We start from the raw sequence: 12,462 nt of genomic DNA, 5'->3' as shown, positions 1-12,462 counted from the left end.
TGGCCTCGGTGGGCCTGAATAACAGGTCCCACCGCTAGTCCGTTTTTGTCTCCTCAAATTTATCAATCTTTGTCAAAAGCTCATCTCCTTGGCCCATGGTAATGTGTAGCCCGTTTAAAGATCTTCTCCTTTTTAAATCATTAATGATAAGACCATTTTCCATTTCCTCCGCACCTGCCATATCTGCATCCACACTCACAGCTGTCCCACCCGCGGCCTTCTCTTTAAGTTGAATTCCAGTTGGCAGGAGGTTATCAACTACCATATTTAGAGCTAAGTTTCCACCGTTTCCTTCTCCAACAAAAGACTTAGAAGAAGCAACTCCAGATATTGTGGCATTTACCAAATCAAGTGGCATGTCAGCTGCGTGATTCGAGCTCTTTCCTTTATCGGTTTCCATCATCTCCAGTGGACCCTGGCGCAACCATCGTTCGCCGGAATTCATCACAGTTCTCCTTGTTGGCGCCTTCAACCAATGGCCATAGACAGGCACAATCTCACTTTTGGGGGACTCATACAGTTTGGGGCATTGCTGTGCAGTATGCCCAAGCAAACCACAAGTGAAACAAAAAATATTGAGTCTCTCATACTTGAAGTCAACCCAAATCCAATCACCCCCTGCTTTTTTCAGTCTCATCCTGCGCTTCAGAGGCTTCCGAACATCCATTGAAACACGTATGCGCATATAATTACGCCAGACTCCCATCAAGTTATTCTCATCCGAAGCCAAAAACACACCAATATAATTCCCAATGTCTTTCAAAATCTTTTCTGACATAAATCCAATTGGTAAATTATAGATTTGTATCCAGAAGGACGTAGTGAATAATGGAATATTCTGAGGTTGCTCATCTTCCTCCAACCGTTTGACAAGCAAAATATGCTGATCAAAAGTCCATGGCCCCGTTTCCAACACCCTATTAACATCAATTTCGTGGAAAAATTGAAACAGGAATAGTGTTGGTGATAGATCTTTAATACATACTCCTTTGCCAGGACGCCACAACGACGCCATTGTATTTTTCATGGCCACAAAATTTATCACTTTGTCGGTAAGGAATCTACCAACCAAGCAAAATCGGAGATCGAGTTTCCCCTGCCCACTATTTTCCCCCTCATCCCCTGTGACTATCAACCCTCCTTCCTCCTCCACGTCGATGGATATACGAGCATAATCACGAGTGATAGTGGGTTCCATTGCTTCAACGTTTGTAGACATTGTAGGATTTCAACACACAGCAGCCAATATTATGATAAAACTTCCGAGAAAATTAGATAGAACTTGTCCCAAAGACAAGACAAAAACCTAACTTGTCCCAAAGACAAGACAAAAGCTGACTTATCTAGAAACAAATTGTTTATGATTTTTTGTTAAATTTCTAAATTTTGTAAAATAAAAATATTTAAAATCAAACGCTTTATCTATGGTAACTAAAATTAATCTTGATTCTCACTTCATTTTATTTTTGTCCATATATATAGAGAGAGAAGGCAAGTGATGGTACAATCCAAGAAGAGGAAGTAAAAATAATAAAAACATAAGGAATACGGAGCCTGTATCCACCGTGCAAGCCCAAGAAAACAACAAAATTCTGAAAAATGATAGAAGTTGATAAGACTATAATTGTAGGAAACACGTCAAATGACAAATAAGTAATACTAATCCTTTATATGCTTCTTGACTTTGACTCTGCCCCCGACTCACTGTTGTAATCTGCTTCACGATCGACCTTCATCAGTTGAAATTTTTAGTCATTCGGGTTCATTTCTTTACAAAATTCTATTGTTTAAGTTTGATTAATAGTTATTCGAATCGGTATCTTCATTCTCTCTCTTTCAGGAAGTTTTTTTTTTAAATTTTTCTGATGTCGTGATTCGTAAGCATGTTTTGATCATGATGAACTTGCCTGTGAGCTTAAGTACGTGATGCTATATTGGATCATGGTGATCTTACTGATTTTGATAGATGTGAAGCATTATTTAGCTGTTATCATGTGCTAGTGTGTATGTATGTCTGTATGTATCTTAGAAATTGCATGTATAATGGATCATTGACAGATAAGAAAGCGCTTAAATGTTACTTTATTGGATACGGTATATTTCTTGACGGTATGACGAGAACACCGTACACTGAAAATTTACAGAAAGAAAACAATATTTCCGTTATAATTTTAAGCAAGTGTTGTGTGTTATAGAATGATCCTGAGAACCGTTTTTCTTTTTCTTTTTTTGTTTTTTTTTTGGGGGGGGGGGGGGCCTATGCAACGTTGGGCATATGATTTGTTCACTTCCGAAGGAGAAAGTGTCCACCTTATTACAGGATTTTTCTTGCTATATCCCAAAATGCTGCTTTAAGTTTTCTTGAAAATGAATTATTTCTGATTTAATGCATGCAGTATGTAGCATCCGGGGATTGATTAACTTGAAAAAGTTGATTAATGTCCACGTTTGCAGGTTTCAAAATGGCAGCTGAACCTGTTAATTTGAATGAGTTCCAAGAATTGGCAAGGCTGGCCCTTCCAAAAATGTATTATGATTTCTACGCTGGTGGAGCAGAAGATGAACATACCCTAAAAGAGAATGTGGAAGCCTTTCATAGAATTACGTAAGACAAATGAGTTTCAATGAGTAATCTTAGAACTAGATTCAGAACTTTCAAATGGATTTTTATTATATCTCTCAGGTTTCGGCCAAGAATTCTTGTCGATGTCAGCAGAATAGATTTATCGACTACTATACTTGATTACAAAATCTCGGCTCCCATTATCATTGCTCCAACGGCTTTCCATAAGCTTGCAAACCCTGAAGGTCTTATTCCTTCTTCAAGATGTACATCATGAAGATTTTGTACAAATTCTAACATTAAGTGTTTGTATATATTCCAGGAGAGGTAGCCACAGCCAGAGCAGCAGCTTCATGTAACACCATAATGGTTTTATCCTTCACATCTAGCAGCACCATAGAGGAGGTTGCGGCCAGCTCCAATGCTGTTCGCTTCTATCAATTATATGTAGTTGGCTTGTCTTGGGCTCTTTCTTTTTTCTTTTTCCTTTTTTATTTTTTATTTTCCCCTCCTATTCTTATTAGGAAACTGCTCATTTTTTTGAGCAACAACTATTTTCTTCTTTCTTATAATGTTACTTAAAGGGTTTGAACCACACTATGGCGTCCTTTTTGTGAATAGGTATTCAAGAAACGAGATATAACAGCTACTCTAGTGCAGAGAGCTGAAAGGAATGGTTTTAAGGCTCTTGTCCTAACTGCTGATACTCCAAGACTTGGTAGAAGGGAGGCAGATATAAAGAACAAGTGAATTATCATCTTTTTTATCTTTGGTTCTATATATTCCAAGTACTACCACATATAATTGAATTGAAACTTTGGTTAAAAAACCTTTTAGGATAGTGATATGACACAAATGTTTGTATTGTGACACCAAAAGAAATATATAGTGCCCTTTACCTTTTATTTGGGTACAGTAAACATTGTCTTTTGAATCTCACTCAACAACATCTGCAGAATGATTACACCGCCGTTGAAGAATTTGGAAGGCCTCTTATCAACCAAAGTCAGCTCCGTGAGTGTTACAGTTTCACTTATTTATTTTTTGATATTTCTGGTTCTCAACCGGCATTTACTTTTACTGCTTGTTTAAACTCATAGACTATATCTATAATCCTTTACTTTAACTTAATGGATTACACTTTTTACAGGATACAGGTTCGAATTTTGAAGCTGATGCCAATGAGACCATGGATGCTTCTTTAAGTTGGAAGGTAGAGATAAGTGAAGTCTTTCACCTTTTGTATATCAAGAAAAAATCTGTCCTGGCTGTTTCTTTCCCTTGCTCGGAAAATATATCAAGAAAAAATAAGTGTATATTATTCAGCTACTTAGAACAAATGCTTCTGCAAAGTTTTGAGTTGGCTGTTGATGTCAATACTCTCTGTAAAGTTTTGAGTCTGAAGAATATCATATGCTTCTGCAGGATTTAGAATGGCTAAGATCTATTACAAACTTACCAATTTTGATCAAGGGGATACTTACTCGTGAAGATGGTAAGATCAAAGCTCCATCTGATGATATGAGTATCGCTTTGTTTTGTTTTCCATGTAGCCTTAGACTAAAAGAGGATTCTTTTCCATTTATACACTGTGAGTCTCTAAGCCAGAGGTTCATTTATGCAGTGATTCGGTAGTGTGATTAGAGACTTAGAATTAAAGTTTGTACAATTGGAGATGCCAATCATCCAAATGAAAATATTCTTGTTAAATATCCTCTCCGCACGTCACTATCTATCTCTTTTATGAATTTCATCAGAAATATTTTCATTTTTTTTGTGAGTTCCTAATTGAAGATTTGTTAATTGCTTGGTTTCTAAAATTTTCAGCAATAAAAGCTGTGGAAGTAGGTGTTGCTGGGATTATTGTCTCCAATCACGGAGCTCGACAGTTAGATTATAGTCCTGCCACTATTTCTGCTCTGGAAGAGGTGACTATAAATTTCACACCACTTTTAGCATTCTAAACTGCAGACAATATGATCTAGATTTGTATATAGATCTAAACATACTTCACTTTTACAAGTACGTAAATAATTGTGAGAATTGAATTGATTACAAATATGTGTCAGTTTATTTTGATTAATGTTGATTAGTAGAATGCATTCTAAAACTTTTTTAAGACTGTAAAAGGGAATCCAAACTGACAACATTGCTGCTGCCATTGAATTTAACTTGAAAGGTTGAGAAATATCATATTATTAAGGATTACATAATTCTCCTAATTAATATTCTGAGTTTTAATTTAAGGCATATGAATTAGGAAACAGGAGACGCAAATCTATAGGGTGCTCATAACAATGCTAATGCATATAGTTTTTGCTAGTTTTCTGACGTGTAGACAATGGAACTTGCCGTTTCATGTATTAATGATGGAGATCTTGTAACAATACATTTTTCGATCTAACTAGCTCGATGTAGAAATGACCAGCATTTTGGAATAAGATATGTGTCCACCGACAACTTTGGGTTACACACTAGATTTTAGCAAGGAAATCGTAACCAATACATTTTATACTTGTGAACCCTGAGCTTGCAGGTGGTTCATGCCGTTAAAGGAAGAGTTCCAATTCTTATGGATGGAGGCGTGCGGCGAGGAACAGATGTTTTCAAGGCATTGGCCCTCGGTGCACAAGCTGTACTTGTAAGCTTTTCACAACTTCACCCTTAAGTTTTTTGAATTTCAGTGGTGAGACTCTGGAGCCACCTTTCTTTTCTCTTTTGTTAACAGTTGATTCCAGGGACACAAAGGTAACATAGAAATTTATTTCAGCTGCAGTACTACTTTTGTTCGGGACCTTATTTGATTACTAAACAAATGTATGTCATATGTTACTCCAGATTGGAAGGCCTGTAGTCTACGGCCTTGCTGCAAAAGGGGAAAATGGGGTGAGACGCGTCATCGAAATGCTGAAGGATGAGTTTGAGTTGACCATGGCCCTTACTGGCTGTCCTAGTGTGAAACATATTACCAGGAACCATGTGAGAACTGAGCAGGAGAGAATCCATTCGATGCTGTAATATTATTCTGTTGCAGAAATGTCTAAGGGTGCGTTTGGCACACTCTATTGTATTATGTTGTATTGTATTATTTTAATACAGTTATATTGTATTATTTTGTATTGTATTAGTATTGAATTATAATAATATTGTACAATGTTTGGTATTACGTTATACTGTATTAATTTTTAATTATATCATGTTTGGAGTTATATATTTCATTATATATTAATTTTTTTGGTGATTAATTTACATTATATATTTCAAAACAATATTTCTTAGTACTTAAAAAAAATTAATTATAGAAGTATTAAATTTTAAAATTTTTTACATCATTTTTAATATAAATATAAAAAATATCATAATTTTTCATTAAATATATATTAAACTAATAAATTCTAAACTTTTCAAATAGATTGAGTGATGAATTACAAAACAACTTGTACATATTTTGCTTGTTTTATAAAATAAATGGTAAAATAAATTATAAAACAATAAACACAAATCTGACAGGTCACACATCATCCTTATCTCTTATCTCCCTCTTTTACCATCTCCAAGCTCAATCTCCTTCTGCAATTCTTTTTCGTCCTTCTCTCTTCTGTTCTTCTTCCTTTGTTTTTTTTTTCTTTATTCTCTGATTTCTTTGCATCCTTTATTTATTTATTTATCTTTGTAAAAAAGTCACCACAATCTATATAGATTTATAATTCTTATTCCATCTTCTAAATTCAACAATTCACCACCACAATCTCCACTAACATCTTAACCACTCTCTCTCACATAAACACATCAATAACATTTCAGCACATTCTCATTCCCATTTCAGGAAATAAATGTACCGTTAATTCACGGACATGCCTATCCAATAATTATTGATCTGTTTCCCATATATTTGCATTCATTTTAGATCATAATAAAATAAGCTAAAGATGGAATGGGATGAATCGAAGTCAGGGCCAGCTCAAGAGCTTTTATGGCCTTCAGAGAAAATTTTAATTTAGGCTTTTTTGTATTGTTGGATGTCAAATAAAAATTTGTTAAAAAAATTATTATAATAATAATTGTTAGTAATAAATAGGAAAACAGGTATAATCACGTAAAAAACTAAACTATAATAGAGCTGCTTAATCAATTATAATGGACAATGTTTGTAAGTCTTTAATGCATTAATATAAGATTTTGACTTGTTGACCAGAAAAAAGAAAGATGGCGGCCAATTTATGGCAGCTGCCTTGAGGCGGCTGTGGGAGCAGCAAATGACAAGTACAAAGACGTGGATAATGATGGAGTAATCATTCTCTTAAAAAAAAATTAAAATATCTTATCTGATATATTTTTCTAATTCAGATGGATCATAGTTGACGGAAGCTTTAATAGTGGGGCAGGCCCCCGTTGGACTATCCTAAATACTTAAAATAATTTTAAAAAATTAAAAATTATTTTTAATGTTTGATGAATTTTTTAAAATTATTTTATTTTACAGTAGATTTTAAAAACGTAAGAAATCAGTAATTTTTTAAAATTTGATTTTGTGAATAAATTTTATACTCGATATAATTTCATTTATATCATCATATATATTATAAACATTTAAACTTATCCTTATTATTTAAGAAATAAAATTATTAACTTTAAAGAAATTATTATTATTACTACTCATTATATTAAGATAACAAAATTAAAAAATAAAATATTTATTTTAGTTATTAATTCTTATATATACACAATAAAAAAATATTTTATATACATATTTATAAATATCTAAATAAGATTGCTTCAATATTATGTTTAATTCAGTTATTTATATTCTTACAACAATTTTACAGTAAGATTTACCACATGTGTATAACTGCTTTTAAAATTTAGGCACTTTTAATAATAAATTTTATTAAATATTAAACATTTTCTCTTCATATCTAATTATTTATACAACCAACTAACAACAATTATTTTAAAAGACACAACTCAAATAAATCGAAAAACTTTTTTTTTAATAGTTATTGTTTAGTCTAATGTCAAAAAGATTTCTTCCCCATTCGTGTGGGAGGTTCCAACCCCAAATCACTTATTTGTAATAGGAGAGATTTTACCATTTCAGTTAAATTGCATCCACGAAACAAAAAGTCTATTCTTTCTTTCTTTTTCTTTTTAACATAAGCGGATGGGTAAAGTGCAAATTCATTTTTTTTTGCGTCTTACCTCCCCTAAAATTTCAGTATATAAAAAAAAAACTATTTAAAATCCACTCCACCACCCAAATGAGAGCAACAAAAACCCATTCTAATAGGCAAGTTAATAAATTAAAAAAAAATTAATTAATAGTAAAATCCATTAGCATCTTTCTTAAAGAAGACTAATAATATCTGATGATGAAATATCTAACCGACCAAGTTAGCGAGCTGCAATTGACACTTGAGATTAGCTAATCGATTAGCAACAACATTGGTCTCTCCTCGAAAAATAGGAATGATCTTGAAGTGCATGAAATTCACCACACGATGCAGTAGTTAATTAAATCCAATTCTCGAGATTACAAAATAAGTAACAACAAGAATTGAAGCATAACCTCATGCCATGAATAATTCCAACCTCTAGCAATGGCATTTTCAATAACTAGCAACATGGCATATCACCTCAAAAAAAAAGCTGCCCGAAGACGTCCCAATTATTCCCAAAGCCCCCAAGATAAGTACCAGACCGATCAGAGTTTTTAATTTTAAGAGTTGATATTGAAAAGCCTCATATTCATGCAACTTTTTATAAACACAAATAAAAATGATAGACCAATTATATCGACCCGTGCAACAGTGCACGGACAGTCAAAGTAACAGGAAGGCTTTTTTTATTAAAAAAAAAATTGTTACATCTTACAACCTATTATCTATTATTAGCTTAAGTTTATACGCTTATATAGTGTAATTTGAGATCTACCGAGGAGTTATATATACTTCCAAAAATATTTAGAGAGATACATACACCTTCTATTAATTTGTGTAGGAGAGCATCGATTGAGTCTTGAACAGGTGTCCCCCTATTGCCCCACTAAACCCAGACCTTAATAACTTAAGGTTACATTTGGAAGATATGATTTGATTGAATTAACTTTTAAAATTAAATTGGACAATATTGAAAAGGACTATATTAATTTAATTTAATAAATTTAAATAATTATTTAAATAATATAATATTTTTAAATTATATTGATAATTGTTGACTTTAATATTTAATATTCAATGCTACTACAAAGAAATAGTTTATTATTTTATGTTTAAAATTCAATATTAGTTTAATTAAATTAATGAATAAAATTTTGATATTCTATATAAAACAAAATTATAGGTTAAAAAATTATGAAATTAACTTCTATATTTAATTTTTATTAAAATATTGGGTTAAATGAAAAATAAAATAGTGATAAAGAGGACACAAATTCTTCATTTAATTTTATCTCACCTAAACCTATATAAATATAAATACTAATAATCCCAATTGTTATGAATTAATTTTTATTTATCCTATTAATTCATGACAACCAAACATACCTTAAATTAAATTATTTTATTAATCTCAAAATTTAATGCAACCCCACAATTCATCTAAGCATGATCTAAGAGTGCAAATAAAGTCTAGAAAATTCCACACCATAAAAAATCCACGCCACCTTCTCTCATTAAATACTTCATTATTAACAAATCACACCGCCAGCAGTAACCGCACGTCAAGGTAATGCTGCTGCTTTCTCACGTTAAAGATTTCTATCGATTATATTATAACAACTCCAAATAAAATTTAAACGCATGATGTGATAACTAGATTAAAAAAAGAAAAAGAAATCTTAATCGTGGTAAAGACATGCCGATTTCCAATTTCATGACCCATGAGGTGAAAAATGATACTTTGCCACCTAACCTTATTGTAAGATAAACAAGGTGTTCGATGAATGGATTAACGGTAATTATTTACCGTCTACCTTTTTTTTCGTACTTTTTAAAAATATATAATTTTTAATTTTTAATCCTTTATAGTTTTTTAATACCTCATTTTGTCTCTGGTATTCAAAGAATGATAGAGAAAACACGTCGTTTAAGGGTAAAAAATACATTTTAATATTTAATTAATTAGTTCTAATTAGCAGAGTTATCAGACAATCACTTTATATGTGAAAGTGTCATATTTATTATGTAACAGTGTATTTTTCTATTTTTCTTTTAATATCATGGACAATATGAGTACTAAAAGTCTAGATGATGATGATGATGATTATTATTATTATTACTATTATAATTTTTTTGGGCTTTATAGAGTCATCAACTGAAACATTTAAACTCAAAACCTAAATGGAAAAATGAAATCTACACGAGAGTCTGTTTGAACCGCGCCGTAGCACCACTGCCACTCTACGCTGTTGTTTGAACTTCAAATGACGCATTGGCTCCAATCAAAGATTTAGACGCTTCGACTACACCGCTCACTTAGTGATTCCATTTGCTATGTTTGGCTCTTGAGAAATTGAAGGAGAAGGGAGGAAAATCTGTGAGTGAAAGGCGAGTGAGTTTGAGAGAAAAATTTTACCTTGGGTTTTGCGAAGAGAAGATTTGGTTTGTGGTTGTGGCTGAGATCGTGAAGAAGAAAGTATTTGCTTTCTATTCTAATGCAATGCGGCCTAATTACGACCCCCCTCACGGGTTTAATTTTTGCGGTGTTTGGTGTATTACAATGTGGTCTAATACATAGTTCATTTTTTGCCAAACATAGTATTGTATTAATTTAATACAATACAAGGCTGTAATGAGGAGTAATGCTGGGTGCCAAACACACCCTTATATGTATGAATGAATTAAACCATGAGCAATCATTTAAACTAATTAAATTTGAAGTATTTTTATGGTTTATAAAATTCTTTTGTCGATTGATTTTGTGACTCTGTTTCCTTGCACCATCTAGGACAAGCTAGCAAAAGGCCACGGACCTAAAGTGCCTAATATGCAAATGCATCAAACAAAGTGAAATTTTGGTAAAATTTGGCTCAATGTTTCAGTCTGAATTAGTGGCTTCAACTCCTGCTCCCATATCCAAAATTATGTGAGCATCACAGAAAAATGAAGTTTAGTGGAACCCTTCGTCGAACTTATGTATATTGTATCGAATACAAAAGAGGCCACAGAGGAACAAAAAGCATCCGTTGCTGAATAACATGAAAATAAAAGGACTTACCAGTTGCTACATTAAAATAAATTGTTTTGGTATATTGTACAAAGATAAAAGTTAACAACATATCAATCACCCTTTTGTGCTTCAATCTTCTACCTTCGTTGTGAAAGACAGACATAAAAAGAGCAACGAAAATATTTCTAGTGGCTCGTTCCTGAAACCAAGTGACAGAACAAAGGGTCATGATTCATTAATATCATTTAGAATTAGGCAATCCAGCCACTATTCCCTGATGTCTTGTAATCGGATCTGCCATCATCCTGCAACTGGTAACTTGGAATGATCCATTTCCTTTTCCTTGCAGAGCTTCAATACGTGATTCAAGATTTGGAAATATCAAGGATGATAAGGATTGGAAGTCAATGTCCTGCATTGTCTGCTTTAAAAGCAATGCTAGACTGCATATACAAATTCATTTCTTAAATAGTATGATGCCTCTTGACGAGAACTGAAGAAGAAAAAAAATAACCTGACCTTTGTTTAAAGCATACAATATCATACTATTCGAGGTTTAACAATAGCCCATCCAAAGCGTCTTATCAACTTTCTTCCCTCAACGGCCTTTCGCACCCTTTCTGACTTCAATGCAATCTCCATTTTTTGAAAGTTGTATTACACTATGAGAAACACCTCAAGATTGAAGAATAATGATTATGAAGTAGTAAAGGAGTTCAAACTATAACATAACTATAAGCAAAAGTTTTAAGATAACGTTTTCTTTCTGTTTCAAAGGGGAAGGTTCTGTCTCAGCCCACATCATCTTTGGAGACTTTGAAGTAATTACTCTGCACTGAGATATAATTTTACAATTCTATTGATTAGTTGCTGTGCCTAGTAGCCAGTTCTACATTCTGAAAACCAAGTCCAGGAATGTGATATGTGTGAGTTGAAGAGATTAACTTACCAAATATTTGATATCTTAAATGGGGCACGAGATATAACATTTGATTCCTCTCCAGAATACTTCTCACACCATTCTTCTAGAAAACAAAACCAATAAGATCAAATTATCCAGTGATGTCATCCACAATTTCTAAGTGAATAGAACAATGCATTAAATTAACATCTCTTTTACAAATGCAGGTGGTTGCATATCTATTTTATATACGACAAAAGATTACAGGATCATGACAAACCAAAAACGAATTCTAAAAATCAAACTATGTAAAAACAAGGAGAAGAGTTACCTTTGTGTCTGTTGCAGTTCAACTGCATAAGAAATCTTGATATGAGAGTTCTTTTGCCTCTCTGCTGTTCCCTTTTTATAACAATTTTCCAGCACATGACATGAAATGATCTTCGAATATAGTGTTCAAGGACAGTGGTCATCCGGAAGTGTCTCTAATTTGGGGCAGAATCCAATTGTTAATGAATGAAAACTTGGCATGATTACATAATGATGCCCTCTTCCTCGTTTTATATTTCCACTCTTTCCATACTTTCATTTTCTGAAAAACAAGTCAAGTCAATTTAGAAAAAACAACAAATGGTTTCCCACGACTTTGATCACTTCGCAAAAATTCATTCCCCACCTTTTACAAGTTCTTCATCCTTCGTGTAGTCAGTGACTCAAGGGCTGCCAATTCTCCCAAAAGAGGCAATTGCACTAAGTTCATGCACCAATCTAATGCCATAGACTGCAACTTAGATAACAACATTATTCTCAGGCGAGAAATCCTGTTACCTCT

General features: G+C 32.9%; 1 protein-coding gene across 1 annotated transcript; it reads left to right on the top strand.

Annotated features, from left to right (window-relative positions):
- Window positions 1-2,462: 2,462 nt before the first annotated feature.
- On the top strand, window positions 2,463-5,726 carry LOC18036649 (peroxisomal (S)-2-hydroxy-acid oxidase GLO4). The gene is made up of 10 exons (XM_024180029.1): window positions 2,463-2,605; window positions 2,684-2,808; window positions 2,886-3,010; window positions 3,185-3,309; window positions 3,520-3,577; window positions 3,714-3,776; window positions 3,989-4,058; window positions 4,391-4,491; window positions 5,100-5,204; window positions 5,402-5,726. Exons 1-10 carry the CDS (start codon window positions 2,463-2,465, stop codon window positions 5,579-5,581), a joined length of 1,095 nt encoding a protein of 364 aa, XP_024035797.1. The 3' UTR covers window positions 5,582-5,726.
- The last annotated feature ends 6,736 nt before the right edge of the window (window positions 5,727-12,462 follow it).

The sequence above is a fragment of the Citrus clementina genome, unplaced genomic scaffold (assembly GCF_000493195.1).
Source record: "Citrus clementina cultivar Clemenules unplaced genomic scaffold, Citrus_clementina_v1.0 scaffold_7, whole genome shotgun sequence".
NCBI lineage: Eukaryota > Viridiplantae > Streptophyta > Magnoliopsida > Sapindales > Rutaceae > Citrus > Citrus x clementina.
The sequence above is the reverse complement of the archived record's forward strand: the minus strand, read 5'-3'. Positions and strand labels throughout refer to the sequence as shown.